The following is a 21,869-nucleotide window of genomic DNA, read 5'->3' on the forward strand; positions in this document are numbered from 1 at the left end:
GCACCTAGCAACGGCAAATGGACCTGGAGCTGAGCTGCACCCTCCACAACTAAGACTAAAAGGACAACAACTTGAAGCTGAACGGCACCCTCCATAACTAACATTGAAAGGACAACAACTTGACTTGGAAAAAAGGCCTGGAAGTACACACTGTTCCCCAATAAAGTCCTGTACCCGTTCCCCAATAAAATCTTTTTTTAAAAAAAATCAGTTGCATTTCTATACACTAACGAACAATCTCAAAAGGAAATTAACAAAGCCATTCCATTTATAATAACATATATATATGTACACACACATACATAATATATATAATATTTAGGAACAAATTTAACCAAGGCGGTGAAAGACCTATACACTGAAAACTGTAAAACATTGCTGAGAGAAGTTAAAGAAGATATAAATAAATGGAAAGACATTCTTTGTTCATGGATTACAAGATTTAATATTGTTAAGATGTCCATAATTTCCAAAGCAACCTCTAGATTCTATCCCTCTTAAAAACCCAATAGTGTTTTGTGCAGAAATTTTAAAAGCCATCCAAAAATTCATATGGAATCTCAAAGGACCCCAAAGAGCCAAAACAATCTTGAAAAAAAGAATGAAATTCAGTTTTCACATTTCCTGATTACACAGCTGCAGTAATCAAAAAATGTGTGGTACTGGCGTAAAGACAGAGACATACAGATCAATGGAATAGAATGGAGAGCTCCAAAATAAACTCTTGCATATGTGGTCAGATGGTTTTCAACAAGGGTGCTAAGACCATTCAATGAAGAAAACAGTGCTGAGAGAACTGGATATACATGTGCAAAAGAATGAAGATGGACTCTTTATACCATATATAAAATTTAACTCAAAATGGATAGAAGACCTAAACGTAAAAGTTAAAATTATAACACTCTAGAAGAAAACACATAAGATAATATTAATGTCCTTGAATTTTGCAACGACTTCTTAAATAGGTCACAAAACAAACATGAACTATAAAAGAAAATTCAATAAACTGGAATTCATTAAAATTAAAAACTTCTGCTCTTCAAAAACCACTGTAACAAAAATGAAAAGGCAAGCCAAAGACTGGGAGAGAGTATCTGAAAAACATGTCCAAAGGCTTGTATCTGGAATTTATAAAGAACTCTTAAAATTCAGTAAGAAGATGATAATCCCCCACCTCCAAATGGCGAAGGTCTGAACAGATATTTCACCTTGGGAGATAAATGGACAGCAAATAAGGACATGAAAAGATATCCAACATCGTTAGCATTTAGGACATCTTTTCCTAAAAGTAAACTAAAACCGTAACAATATACCACTACACAACCACTTGAACAGTTAAACTTTAAAAGATAGAATATAACAAGTGTTAGCAAGGATATGGAGCAACTGGAACCATCACACACAGTTGATGGGAATATAAAATGGTACAACCACTTTGGAAAATTGGCAGTTTCTTTAAAAATTCTCCACTTCCACATGATGCGGGCATTGTACTCCCAGGTATTTACTCAAAAGAAATGAAAGCATATGTCCACAAAAAGGTACAGATGCTTTTATATATTAAAAAATGTAACCTTTTATATTGGAAATAAAAATAAAATCATTGAGAGGATTTCTGGTATTTAGTCTTCCGTGTAAGGAGCTTAGAAGTTGCCACTCTATCCTAACAACAAGTAAAAAGCTAAAAAAACTGAAAAATCAACAACTCTCCTTAGATCATCAGAGAAGTGAAGTCACAGAGGCAAACTGCTGTGAAAAAAATTGGAGACTGTCAGACACAAAGCATCACAACTCACCAGACCAGAAACCACCTCTGGCAACCAGTGCTGGGGTAGAAACACCTGAACTGTAATTGACAAACTGCTGGAAGCTCAGTGTGGACAAGCCTGAGAGTTAAAAATTCCAGGAGGACCCAGTCACAGAGGGACTTGTATGCTTTTCTTTTACCTCCAAGAGTTCTACCAGGCCCTAACGGTGACTATGAGAGAAAACTCCCCTCATGCTTTTCAGACAAACAAAAATTGAGAGAATTTCTTGCCAGTAAACATGCTCTGCTAGAAATATTAAAAGTTCTTTAGAGAGAAGAAAAATGATACAAGTCAGACACTCAGGTTTACATAAAGAAAGGAAGAGCAGCAGAGAATGAAAAAAATGAAGGTAAAATACAAAAGTTTATTTTTCCTATTCTTAATTGATCTAATAGATAATAGTTTGTTCAAAACATTAATAGCAACACTGTATTTGATTAAGCTGGCTTGTGTGTGTTTGTGTGTGTGTGTGCGTGCACGTGCCTTTATGTAAGTGAAATGAATGACAACAATGATACAAGGGATAGGAGGGTGGAATTAGGAATATTCTGCTGTAATAAGGTACTCACACTACCTATGAAACAGTATAGTATCTGAAAGTGGACTTGGATTAATTGTAAATGTATATTGCAAACTCTAGGGCAACCACTAAAAAAAACTTTAAAAAAGTATAATTGACATGCTAAGAAAAGAGAGAAAAATGGCATCATATAAAATTAAATCCAAAAGGCAGAAAAAGTGTGGAAGACAAAAACAGGAACAAAAAACAAGGGCAGCACGTAGAAAACAACAACAAATATGGTAGATATGAATAATCCAGCAATATCAATAATCACATGAAACATCAATGGTCTAAATTCACCAATGAAAAGGCAGAGGTTATCAAAATAGTTCAGAAAACAAAACCCAACTACATGTTGTGTTTAAAAAATCCACTTTAAATATAAATATCAAGACACATATATATTAAAAGGGATGGAAAAAGATATACTATGCTAACAGTAATCAAAAGAAAGTGGGAATAGCTATATTAATATCATATGGAGCAGACTTCAAAGCAAGGAAAATTAAGAAGGGCATTACATAATGATCAAGGAGTCAATACTCCAAGAAGACATAACAATCCTTAATGTGTATGTGTTTAACAGCAGAGTGTCAAAATAACATGAGGCAAAATCTACAAAATAATGAGAAAGATGAATCTACTATTACAGTTGGAGACTTGAACACCCTTCTAGCAGAAATGGACAGATCCAGCTGCAGAAAATCAGTGAGGATACAGCTGAACTCAAAAGTATCATCAATCAACTGAATAAAATTTACATCTATACACTATTTCATCAAACAACAACTGATTACACGTTCTACTCAAGCTCACATGGAACATTCACCAAGACAAACCCTATTCTGGGTCATAAAACACACCTTAACTAATTTAAAAGAATAGAAATCATAATATGCCAGATCTCAGACCACAGTAGAATTAAACTAGAAATCATAACAGAAAAATAGCTAGAAAAATCCCCAAATACTTGGAGATTAAACAACACACTTCTATATAACACATGGGTCAAAGAAGAAACCTCAAGGTGAATTTTAAAATATTTTGAACTAAACAAAAATGAAAATACAACTTATCAAAATGTGTAGGATGCAGTGAAAGCAGTGCTTGGATGGAAATTTATAATACTGAAACCATATGTTAGAAAAGAAGAAAGATCTGGGCCGGGCTGGTGGCTCAGGCGGTTAGAGCTCCGTGCTCCTAACTCCGAAGGCTGCTGGTTCGATTCCCACATGGGCCAGCGGGCTCTCAACCACACGGTTGCCAGTTCAATTCCTCGAGTCCCGCAAGGGATGGTGGGCTCTGCCCCATGCAACTAAGATTGAACACGGCACCTTGAGCTGAGCTGCCTCCCGGATGGCTCAGTTGTTGGTTGGAGTGTGTCCTCTCAACCACAAGGTTGCTGGTTCAACTCCCGCAAGGGATGGTGGGCTGTGCCCCTGCAACTAGCAACGGCAACTGGACCTGGAGCTGAGCTGCGCCCTCTACAACTAAGACTGAAAGAACAACAACTTGAAGCTGAACAGAACCCTCCACAACTAAGATTGAAAGGACAACAACTTGACTTGGAGAAAAGTCCTGGAAGTACACACTGTTCCCCAATAAAGTCCTGTTCCCCTTCCCCAATAAAATCTTTAAAAAAAAAAAAAAAGAAGAAAGATCTAAAGTCAATCACCTAAGCTTCATCTTAGGAAATTAGAGAAAGAATAGCAAATTAAATCCAAAGTAAGCAGAAGGGAAGAAATAATAAAAATCAGAGCAGAAATCAATGAAATTGAAAACAGGAAATCAGCAGAGAAAAATCAACAAAACCAAAAGCTGGTTCTTTGAAAAGACCAACAAAATCAGTAAGCCTCTAGCCTAAGAAAAAAAGAAATGAAACAAATTACTAAAATCAGAATTGAAAGAAGAGATATCGCTACAGATCCATGGACATTAAAAGCATAATAAAGGAATAGATATTATGACCAACTCTATGCCCACAAATTTGATAACCTAGATGAAACGGACCAATTCCTTGAAACACACAATCGGCCAAAACTTACACAAGAAAATCTGAATAGGCCTATAACCATTAAAGAAATTGAATCAACAATTAATAATTTTCCAAAACAGAAAGCACCAGGCCCAGGTGGGTTCAATCGTGAATTCTACCAAACATTTAAGGAAGAAATTATACACATTCTCTGTAATCTCTTCCAGAGGATAGAAGTAGAAGGAATATCTCCTAACTTATTCTATGAGGTCAGCATTATCCTAATATCAAAATCAAAGATATTATAAGGAAACTAAAGGCCAATATCTCATGAATATAGATACAAAAATCCTCAAAAATTTATTAGCAAATTGAATCCAACAATGTATAGAAAGAACTATATACTATGACCAAGTAGGATTTATCCCAGTACACAAGGCTGTTTAAACTTTCAAAAATCAATTAATGTACTCCATCACATCAACAGGCTATCAAAGAAAAATCACACAATCTTATCAACAGATGCAGAAAAAACACCTGATGAAATCCAACACCCATTCATGATAAAAACTCTCAGCAAACTAGGAATAAAGATGAACTTCAACTTGATAAAGAACATCTATAAAAACTCTACAGCTAACATCATGCTTAATGGTGAGAAACTCTGAGCTTTCCAGCTAAGATGAGGAACAAGGCAAAGATGTCCCCTCTCATCACTGCCTTTCAACGTCATACTGGAAGTCCTAGGTAATGCAATAAGACAAGAAAAGGAAATAAGTTATACTTATTGGGAAGGCAGAAATAAAACGGTCTTTGTTCACAAACAACATGGTCACATAGAAATTCAAAAGAATTGACAAAAAAGTCCTGGAACTAATAAGCAATTACAGCAAGGTTGCAGGATACAACGTTAATATACAAAAGTAAATCACTTTCCTATATACTAGCAATGAGTAAGTGGTATTTAAAATTAAACACACATTATTATTTACATTATCACCTCCCAAAATGAAATACTTAGGTGTAAATCTAACAAAATATATATGAGATCCAAATGAGAAAAACTACAAAACTCTGATGAAAGACACCAAAGAACCAAATAAATTGAGAGATAATCCATGTTCATGGATAAGAAGACAATGCCAATCTCAATCAAAATCCCAGAAAGTTATTTTGTGGATGAAAAACTGATTCTCGAGTTTATATGGAGAGGCAAACATTCCAGAATACCCAACTCAATATTTAAGAACAAAGTCAGAGGACTGACACTACCCAACTTCAAAACTTACTATGATGATACAGTAAACAAGACGATGTGGTATTGGAGAAATTACAGATAAATAGATCAAAGGAACAGAATAGAGAGCTTAGAAATAGACCCACACAAATACAGTCAACTAATCTTTCGCAAAGGAGCAAAAGCAATACAATGGAACTAGCTATTCAACACATGGTGCTGAAAGAACTGGATATAAACATGCAAAGAAAATTAATCTGGATACAGACCTTACACCTTTTACAAAAATTAACTCAAAATGGATTAGACCTAAATGCAAAATGCAAAACTATAAAACTCCTAGAAGATAACACAGGAAAAAAACTAGTTGACCTTGGGAACTGTAATGACTTTTTTTTTTTAACCAGAATTTTTAAATCTTTATTTAAGGGGGAGTAATATTCTAAATATTTTGGCACTAACATTTTCTAAAATATAAATAAAGGATTTGCTCTATAATGCAAACTATTACAAAGGCAGATTAAGAATTGTCATCATGTGGTGACTTTTTAGTTATAACACCATAGGCATGATCCACACACACAAAAAAAGATAATCTGGACTTCATTAAAATAAAAAACTTCTGCTCTAAGAAAGACGATGTCAAGAGAATGAGAAGATGGGCCGGCCCGGTGGCTCAGGTGGTTAGAGCTCCATGTTCCTAACTCTGAAGGCTACTGATTCGATTCCCACATGGGCCAGTGGGCTCTCAGCCACAAGGTTGCCAGTTCAATTCCTTAAGTCCCGCAAGGGATGATGGGCTCCACCCCCTGCAACTAAGATTGAACACAGCACCTTGAGCTGAGCTGCCTCCAGGATGGCTCAGTTGGTTGGAGCATGGGCTCTCAACCACAAGGTTGCCAGTTCCACTCCCGCAAGGGATGGTGGGCGGTGCCCGTTGCAACTAGCAATGGCAACTGGACCTGGAGCTGAGCTGCGCCCTTCACAACTAAGACTGAAAGGACAACTTGAAGCTGAACGGCACCCTCCACAACTAAGATTGAAAAGACAACAACTTGACTTGGAAAAAAAAAAGTCCTGCAAGTATACACTGTTCCACAATAAAGTCCTGTTCCCCCCCACCCCACCAAAAGAAAGACACATCTGATGAAGGACTATAATCCAAAATGTACAAAGAATTCTTAAAACTCAACAATAAGAAAAATAATAACCCAATTAATATTGTGCAAAAGGTCTGAACAGACACCTCACCAAAGAAGATATGCAGATGGCAAGCACACATATGAAAAGATTTGTCAACATCATGTCACTAGGAGTCTGCAAATTAAAACAATAATGACACCACTACACACCGGTTAGAATGGCCAAAATCTAAAACACAGACAACAAGAAATGCTGGAAAGCATGTGGAGCAACAGAAACTCTCATTCATTGCTGGTGGGAATGCAAAATGGCACAACCACTTTGGAAGATTGTTTAGCAGTTTCTTACAAAACAAGAAACACTCTTATCATAAGATCCATGAACCACACTCCTTGGTATTTACCCAAAAGAGCTGAAAACATATCCTCACAAAAACCTGGACATGGATATTTATATCACTTTTATTCATAACTGCCAAAATTTGGAAGCAACAGAGAAGTCCCTCAGTAGGCAAATGGATAAATAAACTGGTACATACAGACAACAGAATATTATTCAGAGCTAAAAAGAAATAGCTATCAAGCAAAGACAGAGAAGAAACTTAAATGCATATTACTAAGTGAAAGAAGTCAATCTGAAAAGGCAACATACTGTATGACTCCAACTATATGACATTCTGGAAAAGACAAAACTATGATGATAGTAAAAGGATTAGTGGTTGCCAGGGGTTGGGGAGGAGCACAGAGGATTTTTAGGGTAGTAAAACAATTCTACATGATACTATAATGGAGGATACATGTCATTATACATTTGTCAAAACCCATAGGATGTATAATACCAAGAGCGAGCCCTATTGTAAACTATGGACTTCGGATGATAATGAGGTGTCAATGGAGGTTCACCGACCGTTAACAAATGTACCACTATGCTTTGGAATGACCACAGAGGAGGCAGTGCATGGGTGGGGACGGAGGAGATATAGGAAACCTCTCCACTTTCTATTGAATTTTGCTGTGAACTTAAAACTGCTCTAAAAAGAACTGGGAAGATATTTGGTTCCTCAACGTAGCCTGGAATAGTGGTTAGCTTGTGCACTAATTTACCCATTCTTCAGAATGGTAATAGCACATAACAGACTTTATGTTCAAAATTCCCAAAACTCAATATACTTGGGAACAGTCAATAAACCAGAAATAAAAACATGATCTCAGACATAAGTCCATTTTAGTGCTTGAAAAACTCTTAGAGCTACCTTAAAAATAGGTATTGTTTATATTCTGAATCTTTTAAAAGTATGTACACACAACAAACTAAAACAATTTGCTTAATATATTTAACATGGCATTTTATACATTATATCAGCTTCAATATAGAACCTAGAAGAATCTCATAGGCTTTTTCCTCTTTTTAATGAGACAGCTATGCTCAAGTCTTATCTTCATGCCTAAGGGATAAAGAATACATATAACACATCACAGTTCTCTGGAATCCCTCTTCAGAGGTTGTAAACTCAACAGAACTCAATACAGCCCTCAAATATGTTCTGTTTGGCCAGAAAAGGTGTTGTTTTTTTTAAATTTTAATATATTTATGTGAGACTTGCACTCTCTGGTTCAGCCTCTGTCCCAACATTTCTATTTTCCTATATTCAGCCCAATTCATTCATGTTTGTTATTTGCTTAACCCTAACAGTAACTTTGATTTGAGGCCCCTATTATATTTTTATAACTAAAGTTATACTCAGTATAAATAAACTCAGTATAACTAAAGTTATACTCAGGTTCAAAATTTCCTTATGAAATTCTATATCACATTTCAATACATTTGTATTAGAAATGGATGATTTTCCCTTCTGTTTCAATCTTCCTGATTTGAGGGCTAGAATTTAATTAGTTGTGTATGTATTTCCAAAATGAGGACATAAGCAATTCTCTTACAAAGAGATGGTGGTTTATTAATGCTATTACTAATCCACACATAATTGTATGACAGACTATATACTATTAATAATTGGATAAAGGCTTATGTTCAAGTGTAAGAAACTATTCCTTTTTATTATTTTTAATTAAAAAACTATTCTGAAAAACGGAGGAAGGGGATGGTAAAAAAAAGAAAAAAACTGTTCCTTTTTTCAAGTTAATAGTTTTGCTTGAAATTATTAATGTTTGGCAGTATTTCTGACTAAGCTGTTTTATTCTTTCATTAAACACACGCATACATATGCACACACTGAAAAATACAATCTTACTTCAAGAATAAATGTTAAAATTTACATGCCTTATTTGGATAAACCAAAGTGATGCTGGTGGATCTGAAACTATACATTAGAACTTTGTATGAAACATGATGTCACTGAGGGGAAAACTTTTTCTTACACACCTAATTCTACATTACCTGACAGAGTATACTAAGGGAAAAGTTGGTACAAAACTTACAAGTGATCATTTTCTATGTGGTTATGCCCAAGCCATCTACTAACGATAAATTAAAAGACTCTTTACCTGCCAGGACCTGAGTTCAGGCACTTTACCTGCCAGGACCTGAGTTCAGGCACTCAAAAGTGTCCTATTTCTCTAGCAGAAGCTGATGACAATACTAATGCCTGCACTGTGTAGGGAGGTGCACGCCTTGCACTGGCTTAAGTGCTAGTGATTTCACCAACCCTTGAAGTGCAGAACAGTAACAAAAACAGTTTTCAGCCGTTTTTCTTACTGATTTCTCATTTTAAAAACATTACAAAGATCTCAAATAGGTTTTAAAATAAATTATTTCTGTTTAACAGACAGCGCCTTAGTTTGAAGAGACACATGCCAATAGGTCTTTTTGGGTTACTGCACATTATCACAAGATGGCCTTTTTCATCAATTAAAAACTTATATAGAGAAGCAACAATTTCACGCCTTCAAATAATTTTCTGATTTTACCTAAAACCACCAAGATTTGGTGGCTACAGATATATAAATAGGTACTGCAGAAGGTAATCATCAGTATTAATAGGTACTACATGAGATTAGATGGGTTAATAACACGTATCTCTCCTACTGACTCATTTGTTCCCCTGCCATCAGCATACAGCCTTGGAAGGAGCTGGCAGTCAGATTCACAACCACTAGTTTCTAAAGAAACAACGTTATACTCTTCCATAAGGTAAAAAAATCAAGAAATGCTACTGTGTCCAAGGGCAAAATTAAGATATACATATACATCTGGAAAGCCAAATCTATCTTTGTTTCTGACTGAGACAGTAAAATACCATATTAATAGCGCCCATTCTCTTGGATGCTAAAAGTAAATGGGCTTACATACGACTCCAGGTTTTTCCTGTTGCTGTAGGAGAAATGAGTTGAGAAATGTACCTTAGCTGGTTCTAAGGAAAATATTTTATGTCTCTAAAAATATTTAATGCTTTATCTGAATTCTCTCCCAATTCTCTTCACTTCCCCTAAGTTTTCATTTCTCTTCTGACCCTCTTAGTGAGAACACGAACGCTGCTTCCTTGAGATTCGGGTCATTACGAGCTTGGCATCAGCCGGTTATGCTGATTCAAAACATTTAAGTTTTCTGAATTCTTCTTTCTTGACAGTTTAGTAGAGGAAGATAAAAAAGAAACCTGAGCTGAAACCATGCCAGCTGGAGGGTGCACATTTCTTTTACTATCTCTACCTATCTATACTGGACACCATTTTAAAAGCCTACAATGAATTTAAATGTGCTCTACCTACAATAAAGAGAGCTTGTTTGGCTAAGGTGCTTCCATTTTTCTTCAGTAAAAAAAAAATTAGGTATCTCTCTTTCATTTACCCAACAATTTTTTAAAAGTTGGCATGCATTCAAAGTCCATTTGAGGGATCTGGTCCTTTAATTTAAAATTGTACCAGTTTGATCTCATTTACAATCAATTGAACATAAGTACTTCTTGGCAATAATATGCTCAACTGCTACTTACTTTGCTTTTTGTCTTTCTATGGACAAGATAATTTAAGAAAAAAATCATAGAATAAATATTGCCAGGACTTAAAATGTTACTTGTATGCTTCTTTTCAGTATAATGTAAAGGAGAGGGAAACAGCAATACAAAACGTAAATTAAAAGGTCAAATTTCTAACTTATTTTATATCAAATGAGAAGACTTTCTAAGAGGAAGTATCGTAATAGTAGAGACTAATCAATAGACCATGCTGACAAGGAATGTCAAGGTAAAGTCAAAAGCAAAAAGCAAGTCAGTTCCAGCATTATATATGTGAATATATGCCAAACTTGATAACTTTTGAAAATGCAGCTTATGTGGGAATAACAATTCAGGCCAAAACTGGTTACTTAATTGCATCCTTATTGTAAGTACAAGGTCTAAAATAGTTCTCATTTTAAAGATGTTCTGTTGAGTTCCTACACATTCTATACCGTTTCTTTTTAATACAGTATATTCATTCTTCCCCTGTAACTAACTACATCATCTAGCTTCTAACCTTCATATTCGATCTCATAAAGCAAATATTGTTCTCCCAATTATGAGCAATTTATCATCTCAATTTTAATCTATAGTTCAAGAGGAAAGAAAATCTTTAAGACAACCACATGTGAACTAAACCCCCTTGATGAACCTTTTGTGTTCAAAGTCCTTACTTTTTAAAATAACTCTTCAGCTTTATATACATGGTATTATATTCATTTTACACTTACGAAGATGTGATCTGTCTAGTGTCACAAAGTAATTTAATGTTTAAAGTAGATTTCCTTTATCTCAGATTACACTACTCAAATATTTCCCAAGAATATCTAAAGAATTTTCCTATTTCTAAAGTAATAAACATGGACATCTTAACCTAAAAATGTATATATTACACACACACACAAATACATATCATACACAAAACAGAGACAGCAAGTTAAAACAGAAAACAGCTCCTACCTTCATCTCCCTCTGGTACATATGACGCTGTAATAATGTCAATATCAGCACAGTTCATCACAATCTGATTGGTTGCCTGCCTCACCTAAGGGGAAAGAAAAGCCGGCAGTCAGAAAACAGCCTAGATTAATGATATGTACATCTTCATCTCGGCCTAATGTATGTTGCAGGCAATTTTTAAAAACCCAGACATCACTAAAACCTAAACTGAGTATTTATACATCAATGGTAGAAATAAATGAGTTTTAAGTAATCCAAAGCAATTCACATTTTCAAGTTATATTAAAATAATAAATATTTAAGTATTTCACAGAACTTAAACATTCGACCTGTGAACTAAAATAAAAGCAATTTTTTCTACTCAAATCTTGATTTATAATCACTTTTTTTCTCATTTAGCAAAGTGTTTTACTCAAAAACCTCTCAGCACCATCTATTTTCAATTTATAACCACTCCATAATTATTTTTTATTTTCAAGAAAAAAAATTTAATTAGGAAACATTTCTTATATGTTGCAATTAATTACGTATTGTAACCCATACATCATACCCAGCATGAGACCCTTTATAAGGATAGAGGAAGAAAGCTGATATCATAAACTATGTCAAAACTTCATAAAACACTTTAAATTTTTTTCCCCCCAAAGAAACATTTTGGATGTAACAGATACTAATAACTAACCACCAAGATTAAATAAAGTTTTAGGACTTTGTCTTTCTTGCTTCAAGTCCAAAAAAATAAAATATAGAAATAAAAACAGCACTTTCCTTTCTTCCTCATTCCCTAGAGCTAACCACTATCCTAAGGCTAAAGTATATCTTTCCTATGTAAGCTTAGTACTTACGCTACATGTATAAAGATCAACAAACAATGTTTTTAATTTTATACAAATGGTATCAAATTGCATACAATCTTTTTCAGTCTGCTGTTTTCATTTAACACTGTTTCTGAGATGGGTAGATGCTGATAGATGTATACCTAATTCATTCATTTTAACTCCTGCATACTAGTATTCCATTCTATAAATAAACCAGTTATTTATCCATTTCCTTCCTGAAGGAAGACAGGTTATTTTCACTTTCTTGTTATTAATATTTAAGATAGTACTATAATACATATTTTGGTCCTTGGTTTCTTGTGCACTCGTTTTCTTTACCAAGAATTGTCAAATTATACTCCAGAGTTGTCTCAACTGACACTCTCATGAGCAAAGAATAAAGAAATCCCACTTTCAGCATTCTCCAAAAAAATTAAAAATTGTTGACAATCTGATGGGTATTAAATGGTATTCCATTGTTTAGATTAGCATTTCCCTCATCAGTAGTAACACTGGTTACTAAGCATTATTTTTTTTTTTTTGGCACTAAGTTTTTCCTCAGCAAATTGCTTGTTCATAACTCTTGCCCATTTTTCAGTTTGATTGTAATCTTATTTTTATATACTGCCTACATTAAACAAAACCTCAAATTCAAAAAAAACACAAAAACCCAAAAACACCTCAAATTCATTTTTAGACACTTGAATGGTCTGAATCTAAAATAACAAAAATACAGATGCCCTAACTCACAAACAAATACCTGTAGAGGCCAACTGAGGTGAGTGCAGTAGGCCAGGTGAAAGGTATGCATAATGGAAGGGGAGAGTAGCCACTTCGCGGAGCCAACCAATTATTGCTATACTGAAAAGCAGATTTAGTGTTTGTTGACAGATCTTCCAATTAAAAAAAAAAAAAAGCCACAAATTCAGATTTCATTTGCAACCTCCCACTTTTTAATGGATGGTAACTAATTCAAAATTTTCAAAAACACTGTGTAGACTAAAAAAACCCTCACGTGTAGATCAATAATGCCTTGAGATCATTGAACAGACCACAAAACTAGGTAAGGATACAGGAATAATGTAATATCTGTATGAGAAAGCTATACCTAAGAGTAATCATTTTATTACAATCAATACATACACATGATTAATTATAAACTATAATTGTCAGACTGTCAAAATCTCTAACATATAAAGTGAAACTATTTTGTCTCATCAGAAAAATATCCTTCTCATAAATCAAATCTTCCTGTTTCTAAACAAAAATGTCATTTAATGTGCACATTTTTTAAATTTAGTAAGTGGTAATATTCCTTTACAGTGTTTATTTCACCAGAACATACCTAAACAGTACTTAAAACTTTTATGTCCCAACTGTCCATTTACAGCACGGCATTTGAACAAAAAGAAAAAATCTTTGCCTGTTCAAAAAATGACTTCAAAAAATCCGGAAACAGAGAAATGAAGCACATACTGGGTGTGCTCCAAAGTAAAATGAATAAAACCTTCCAGAGTTTGAAATTTATGCCAACAGAATAATAACAGTGGTTTAGTTATGCATCTTAATCTTTATCTAGGCAACCATATTTTCATCCATCAACATCTACAGTGAATTTCATGGTAGCCAAGCAGTTAATCTACCAATGTCAAGATACCTGTACAACACTACATACTCGTATGCCAAATTACATTTATCTCACCACTACTGTAACACTCTAAAAGAAAGTGTGTACTTTGGAAAGGCACAGTGCGCTACATCCAATTACAAGTATATTTCAGTTCCTCCTGTGAGGAAAACCCACCTGTTTATACTAATGAATTAAGCTACTTGTTGAACAGCTACTATTTTTTTTTTTTTCAGGAATACTGCCATTTCTGAAAGGGTGGGAGGAAAGAACCAAAGAAACAAAAATACTTATCTTAGTAATAAACTCCACTCAATTTTTACAAATTGGACAGTATATTCTGTCTTATATTAGAGACGCATTTTAAACAACAGGATAATCCATAGAAAGTGCTTGTTGTAGCATTTAGCGCCTGATACATAGTAATTAATAGATGTTATTATTAAGGCACACAGAGATCAAGATTAAATGTGCTCTAATCATAAAGATGTTACTCTAAATGTCATCTAACAGCATTCACCTAACAGTTTATAAAGTGCCTGATTAGAATGATATAAAATTTAAGAACTATGTGCTATAATATATGGCACTTTGGATATCAGCATATATGCACCGCCCAAGGAAGGTAATTTCAAATAGCCATATAGACTTAAGCAGATGCTTCAGGGTTTGACAGTACACTGTGTAACACTGCTCTTTTTGATGCTTTCCCAACAATAGTACTAACCTGATGATTCAGTATGTGACTTCTCACTTATTAACATCATCATGTTAGTGAATATTACCTGTGTGTTCCACTATCAAAAATACAGGTAATAATTTAAAGGAATTTCAGCTTAAGATTTTCAGTTTCCAAGCTTAAAAGAGAAGCAAAATGTTAAAGTTGGCATATAAATTGGGTTAATAACAAGCTCATTTTCAACTTTTCCATTTGATGCTATTAAAGAATGGAAAGTTAGTGTGTCCTTGTTTGATTCAAACCCAGGGTTAAGTCTTCTTGGAGTCCCACACAGACTATACTTCAGCTGAACCAATGCCAAGTAATGGCTCCTCCAAAGAGGCAGCTTGACCATTGGTAACAATTTTACAATGGAAGTTTCCTATGAGCTAGGAAGGCAGTAATCTGAGACAATTTTTTTTACCCTGAATGAGTCTTTACTACAATCACTTAGGAATGCACCTTACATGTACTATGGTAAGACTCAAAAGGTTTTTTTATGATTGCCAAAATCCTGAGATTTTAGTAAAAGGAAATCTCCAGCGTGACGATTACAAATACCAGTCAGTCTGAATGAAGTCTGAGTCACTCTGCCTAACAAGTGATTTCATCATTAAAATTTTGTAATAATTGTTGTCTTTGTGGAATAGGGCTATAATTTCTAAAGACAATAAGGAGCAAATAATTAGTAAACAAAGTTGAGCCAAGTTTTCTAACAAAAGAGACACTGAAAAGAGACACTGGAAAAGTTACAGAAAGTCATAATAAGTACCATTAATGTAAAAATGTTAAACATACAGAATATTGGTATTTATTGTCTGTGGCTACTTATATATGTAATGAAACTTTAAGACTATTCTTAGGAATACTACTCACCTACCCAAAGAGAGAAGTTATCTCTGGGGGTAGGGGTGGGAAGAGATGGAAATGGGCTTTAGTGATATCCGTGATATTTTACTTCCCAAAAAACATCATGCATCGTCTGAAGCAAATGGGGCAAAACATTAATATCTGGTAAATTTGGGTAATGGGTTACTTTTCTGTATTTCTAAAATATTTCCTAGTTTAAAATAAAATTTTATAGAGAATACAAGTAAACTAAGAACTACATACTGGTATAGTGTTCAAAAGGAAATGTCCAAGATGTGGAAAACTAATCTCCGTCAACAACAAAACAGCTATCAGAAGATTCAGTCCTTTGCCACTAACTCACATACCGATTAGAATAAGACTTACTTTACAGTAAGAGCAGGTTCATTTATGTAGCAAAGTTCAGAGAAGTTTCATAGATAATTTACTACTTAAGACCACATTTATTCAGGTTGTATTGGACCATATCAATTATACAGAACCAGGAAGTTAAAAAAAAAAAAAAAAAAAGCCTGTATGGAAAGCCAGAATAGATGATACAAAGTTCATACAATAAAGCTCATACCCTTCACTCAGAAGAGAAATCCATCAAACCCTCACTTAGAAATTTATTTTTAAGCTCAAACAAGCTTGTTTATCTGGTTACTTAGACCTCTTCAAATCAAGTTCAGTAAAATAGAAGAGGGAAGAAATTGCACAACAGGCAGCAAGGCACAGTAAGCAGCAAGAATAACCTGAGAGTAAGGAAAACAAACAAGAAAACTTTAAAGAACAGATAATGAAATTAATAAATCATAGTACACAGTTTTAGGTAATCTATGGTTATAAGTATCAATGACAGATGTTCAGAATAATGTCCAGTATTTTGAAAAAGAAGAAAACAAATAACCTAGATCACGAGGAATTACAGAGTTTAAGAAAATACATTTTACGGGGCGGCTGGTTAGCTCAGTTGGTTAGAACGTGAGCTCTTAACAACAAGGTTGCCAGTTCAATTCCCACATGGGCCAGTGAACTGCGCCCTCTGCTAGATTGAAAACAACGGGCACAACAGCTTGAGCTTGGAGCTGAGCCCCTGATGGGCAGCCGGTTCGCTCAGTGGTTAGAACTGAGCACCATGTTCATAACACCAAGGTCACTGGTTCAAGTCCCAACATATGGGCCAGTGAGTTGCACCCTCCACAACTAGATTGAAAACAACCATTTGACTTGGAGCTGATGGGTCCTGGAAAAACACACTGTTCCCCAATATTCCCCAATTAAAAAAAACACATTTTAGGAATATTTCCATCCTAATTAGTAAATGTTTTTGTGTGTTTTTTTAATTCTAAGTGCCTCAAAGGGTAAGCTTCATTTATCTGGGAAATTCACCACAGAATTCATTGACAGATGACATTAGATAAAGTTTAACATATAAAAATTTCTTAGGTGTTTCCTCATAGATACATTTCAAGAAACAGAATAGAAAATCTGAACAAATTCAATTCCTTATCTATCTTTCAAATTTAATCTCTTAAAACCATTTAGTGATCTAGCTCAATGCTGGACAAATTATTAATTTTATCATTTTCTAAAGTAACAAGAAACAAACAAAATAACTGCATAGAAAATAAGCAAAATTCAGGCAGAAAATTCCGTAACACAGGGTTGACAATAACATCCATTTAGATGCCAAGTTTTAGCCTGCCAAACAAACTACTGTATCTGTAACTCTCCTCTAAATGCCAATTTAGTCATCACCAACATAATATTTTGCTGGCGGAGGCCAGGGATTGTCTAGTATATCCTGACTTCTGGCCTTGAAGGATGAAGTTAATTTCCCTGGCACAGGTATAACATTTCCATAAGAAAAAGCCCAACTGCTGTATAAACCACTACACAATCATAACAAGGAATTGTAGCCACTCACTTAAACTTGTAATTTATTTTTAAATTAATTATCCACAAAGCAAGAGAGTTAGAATTTAAAATAGTTAACAAAAATCCGTTGCTCTCAAATATCAAATATAATATAAAGGGAGAGAAAAAGGAATGTCCCATTTCTCTAGGCCCATGATAACACCTTTTCAAAACCTGCTGAAATAGACCAAACTACTTTTGAAATTAGCACACACTAATTTCTTCACCTTCCCCAGGAGTACACACCCAGGCCAGGTTAAAAATCCACTAAATTTCTAATATGTAACCTGTATAAATACTTTGGGCTTATCATAAAATTCTGCAACTAAAGCAACCAAACAACTTGCATACTTTGTGTAATGTAATTTCAACTATTAGAAAACTGACCCAATACCAGTTATAAATCTGGGTTTCCAGAGATATAATTTTGTCCACATTTTTAGATTTCAACAGTAAGATACCATCTAATGCCACAATTCAAACTTACTGCTCCAATCCATGAATTTCAAAAACATTAACATGTGTGTGTTTTTGCTGTTAACTTTTTCCTAATGTTAATTCCTCTTTATACTTACAAAGGTGGCAATGCATACACTTAAAAAGTCCAATCATCCTTTAATAACACCTGTTAGAATTCACCATAATGCCATCTTTCATTTGTGTTGCCACCTAGCCTGAAAAGAATGTCTGAAAAGAAATGCTTTGAAAAGCTCATGTTACTAAAAAAGATTCATTTATTTCCTTGTATAAAATTGGTAAGTCCCTGCTAATATTTAATCCCTAATATTACCACGTGGTTACTCAATGGTCTAAGCCAGTCTTCTAAATATTTCTCATTTCTTTGAAAAAGTAAGTAGAAAAGGGGTAAGCAGAAGCACATTACTGCTTGCTGTTCTATCCTAACACTTAAATAAAACTGTCACTAATACAATAATCATTTAAAAATCTTTACTGACAATTTTCCCCTCAAATTTTTCTCTAAATATGTAGTCTCAGAATTATGAACCCATTATGCCACCTAATGGGATAAAGAAACAAATGACTTTTTTTAAATGTTAGTCTTTTCACATAATGCGAACTCATTCATCGCTAGGTCCTTCTTCCTTTGCCAAGTCACAAGACACACTACTGTTTACAATCCCTCCCATCTGCCCCCTGCCAATATATATCAAACACTCTAGTCACTTGGCTTAAACAAATATAGTCTCTCAAATAACCCTCTCAAATCTGAATTTAGACCCAAGATGCACTCATTCTGGTTCATACTCTTAATGGAAAAATTCTAAATCACCTTACTTTCACTGGGTTAAGTTTTGCCTTTTTGAGGCAACCAGACCCTAAAGCCCTTTCACACAAGTGCCCTAAATCTGACAGTATACTTTTTAATTCTATACTTTTAGATATATTTTTAATCTGAGTACTCGGCTTTCAAAGACAACTGCCAACTTGCAATTCATTCAAACACTAGACTACATTTCTTTCATTTCACTGGTACATACACACCCTGTTCTTGAAGGTTGAGGCCTACTGATTTTTCCCCGACTGCAGTAGGAAAAGAAATGAAACAAAATATATTTACCATCATTCTTTTTAAAGATAACTACTAAAGAGTTCCCATTTTTCATTACAAACTTCACATAATACATCATATAACATGGTTATTACAAATGTCTACTGTTCCGGACCTTTGTAGGACATCAATATTAATGGTCTCCAAAATCAAACAATACTTCAGATAATGCTGCGAGGGGGTGGGGGGAGGTGGGGACAGCATGAATCACCAAAAACTGCAATGAAGAGTAATGGAATATTTTAACCAGTGGTATGCTAAAACTATCGCTTCTTTCAGAGGAGGGTACTGCTAAGCAACCATCGCTGTAGCAATAAATCCACCTGCTTCAAAGGCTGCAAAGCTAGGAAGATGGGAAAACAGCGGAGATGGGGTCCTCCTTCAGCTTCTCTAGGGGTTAGGAGAGAATAAAGTCACTGCTGCACTGTCACTTGAGGAGAAGGGGAGGGGGAGGGGCGGATCATCTTGGAAACCCAGCCCCTGGGCCAGAGCAGGCGAAGAGAACTCAGCAAGGCTGCCTGGGATTAACATTCTCCTCGCCCTCTCCCCGCTTCTAGAATCTCCCCTCCTCGCTAACGCGCGGCGGCCTGAGTCCCAGATGACCGCCCCTTCCAATGTGCCCTCGGTGGGGCGTAGGGAGAACCACAGAAAAGAACTGAGTCAGGAGGTTGAGACTCCGTGACCCCTCTGGCTTCTCCTAACACAATCCAGCCTCTCCCAGGACACTATCAAGCCGGGAAGGGCCGGGGGTCGGAGGGATGCCCCACACAGGTGTGCTCGCCCTGGAGGGGCCCGCCGGGTCCCGCGGCACTTCCCGCAGCGTGGCCCGGGGCCCCAGCCCAGCAGGGCAGAGCACGCCCGCCCGGGCGCCCCGCGGCCGTCCCGGAGGGGCGCGCCCGTCCCAGAGCCGGCCTCCCCAGCCCCAGGCCCGCAACGCTCAGGCCCTCCCGGCCAGGCCCCCAGCCCAGCCCGCAGGCGCGGCCTAACTGCTTGCCCAGCAGCTCGCCCCCGGCGCCGGAGGGTCGCTGTACCTGGGCGGCGGCCTCCAGCTTGCCCTCGAAGGTGAAGTCCAGCAAGTCAGGCTTGAGGCAAAGGCTGTAGTTGATAGGGGAGACATCGGCAGGCAGCCGCTCGAAGGGCCTCTTCTCCGGCATCGCTGTGAGGCCCAGGCTGTGGAGGCGGCGGCGGCGAGAGGAGCGGCTGAGGAGAAGGAGGGGAGGAGGCGGAGGGCCGAGGAAGAGCAGGCGGCGAGCGAGGGAGGGGGCGGCGGCTGCCAGCCACATCCACCGAGCGCGGGCGATCGCCAGAGGAGAGCGACCGGGTAAGCGTGGGGGGCGGAGGTGAGACCCAGCCCAAGCGCCCCGGGCCGGGAGGGAGTTAGTGCGGGCGGGCTGGCTGCCTACCGGGAAGGGGGCGGAGGGGAGGGCAGGGGAGGAGGGCCTGGAGGGAGGGAGGGAGGGAGGGAGGGAGGATAGAAGGAGGGCGGGCGGCAGCTGCGTGCGCGGCCCCGCCGGGCGGGCGCGCAGCCGCCGGTGTGTGTGCGCGCGCGCGCGCCACGGCAGGGGGCGGAGCGGTGAGGGCGCGGCTGGCTGGGCGGAGGGCGCGGGTTCGCGGGCGCGAGCTGGGGGCGGGAGGAGGCTTGCTGCTGCGCTGCACCTGTTGGCGCTGCTGGGGAGAGAGGATAGACAGCTAGAAGGAACCAGCGGAAGGGTTTGAGAAGCGGAGGGAAAGGTGTAAGTCCCGATCCCCCCAGCTGTCTTTAGAGATTGAAGCCTAGGCAGTTAGTCAGTGCAGTCAGTGTTAAATGTTAAAATATAAATTCAGAGCAAAAGCCCAAACTGGATTTTTACCTCCAGATCAGTGGAAAGCCCTGACCCGAGGCTCTTTAGCCATAATTATTCGTTATTTTAAGTAGCAACTTCAAGGGATATGAAAAATTTTGTCCGAAAACCTTTAATAATCCTCGTTATTTAAACCAATGCGATTTGGATCTTTGAGGGAGAGATTTCAAGTTAAGATTTTTGTTTCCATGATTCAATGTTCAAAATAAGATATATTTTATCTTTTTCCCGTTTTCATCTGTTTCTGATTTAAAAAAAAAAAATAGAAGACCCTTTACCAATTGTGGCCTCTTGAAAAGGTAAACTAACTGTGGCTCCCTCAGTTCTTTTGATATTTCGCAAATTGAGATATATATTTAACATAAGTATATATTAATTATATGTAAATGTGTATTACTTTAAAGTGTTAAGGGCAAGGAGATTTATCCATAATCCCCATATGTCTTTATACAACCTTCTCATGTTGAAACCCTTAATTTCAGAGCTCAATAATGAATGTTGCACTGGACCGGCACTGTGCAATAGAATATAATGCGAGCCAACTAAGTAACTTTAAATTTTCTAGTAGCCACATCAAAAATTTAAAAAAGGAAACAGGTGAAATTGATATTATCTTATTTAATCCAACAAATCCAAAATGTTAATCATTTTAACATGTAATCAATAGAAAAAATGTTAATGAAAATTTTTTCTGTACTAAGGCTTTGAAATCCAGTATGTATTTTACATTTACAACACATCTCAATTCTGACTAGGCACATTTCCGGTGCCCAATAGCCCCATGTGACTAGTGGCTATTGGACACTGGGCCTGCCTTATTATCAGAATCCTACATACCTTTTAGGACAGACAGAAAACCTGCAATCCTTTCAAACTAGCAGGTGAGATGGGG

At 36.8% G+C, this 21,869-nt stretch overlaps 1 protein-coding gene across 1 annotated transcript in view; it reads right to left on the bottom strand.

Moving 5' to 3' along the window:
- Nucleotides 1-20,702, bottom strand: part of NPEPPS (aminopeptidase puromycin sensitive) — a 69,980-nt gene extending 49,278 nt beyond the window's left edge. Inside the window, exons 1-2 of the mRNA XM_019740636.2 lie at nucleotides 20,168-20,702; nucleotides 11,635-11,719 (exon numbers count right to left, since the gene is read on the bottom strand). Of these exons, the coding sequence (XP_019596195.1) occupies nucleotides 11,635-11,719; nucleotides 20,168-20,419 (337 nt within the window). The 5' untranslated portion in view covers nucleotides 20,420-20,702. The remainder of the gene's footprint in view (nucleotides 1-11,634; nucleotides 11,720-20,167) is intronic.
- Nucleotides 20,703-21,869: the final 1,167 nt, after the last annotated feature.

The sequence above is a fragment of the Rhinolophus sinicus genome, linkage group LG15 (genome assembly GCF_036562045.2).
Source record: "Rhinolophus sinicus isolate RSC01 linkage group LG15, ASM3656204v1, whole genome shotgun sequence".
NCBI classification, from domain to species: domain Eukaryota; kingdom Metazoa; phylum Chordata; class Mammalia; order Chiroptera; family Rhinolophidae; genus Rhinolophus; species Rhinolophus sinicus.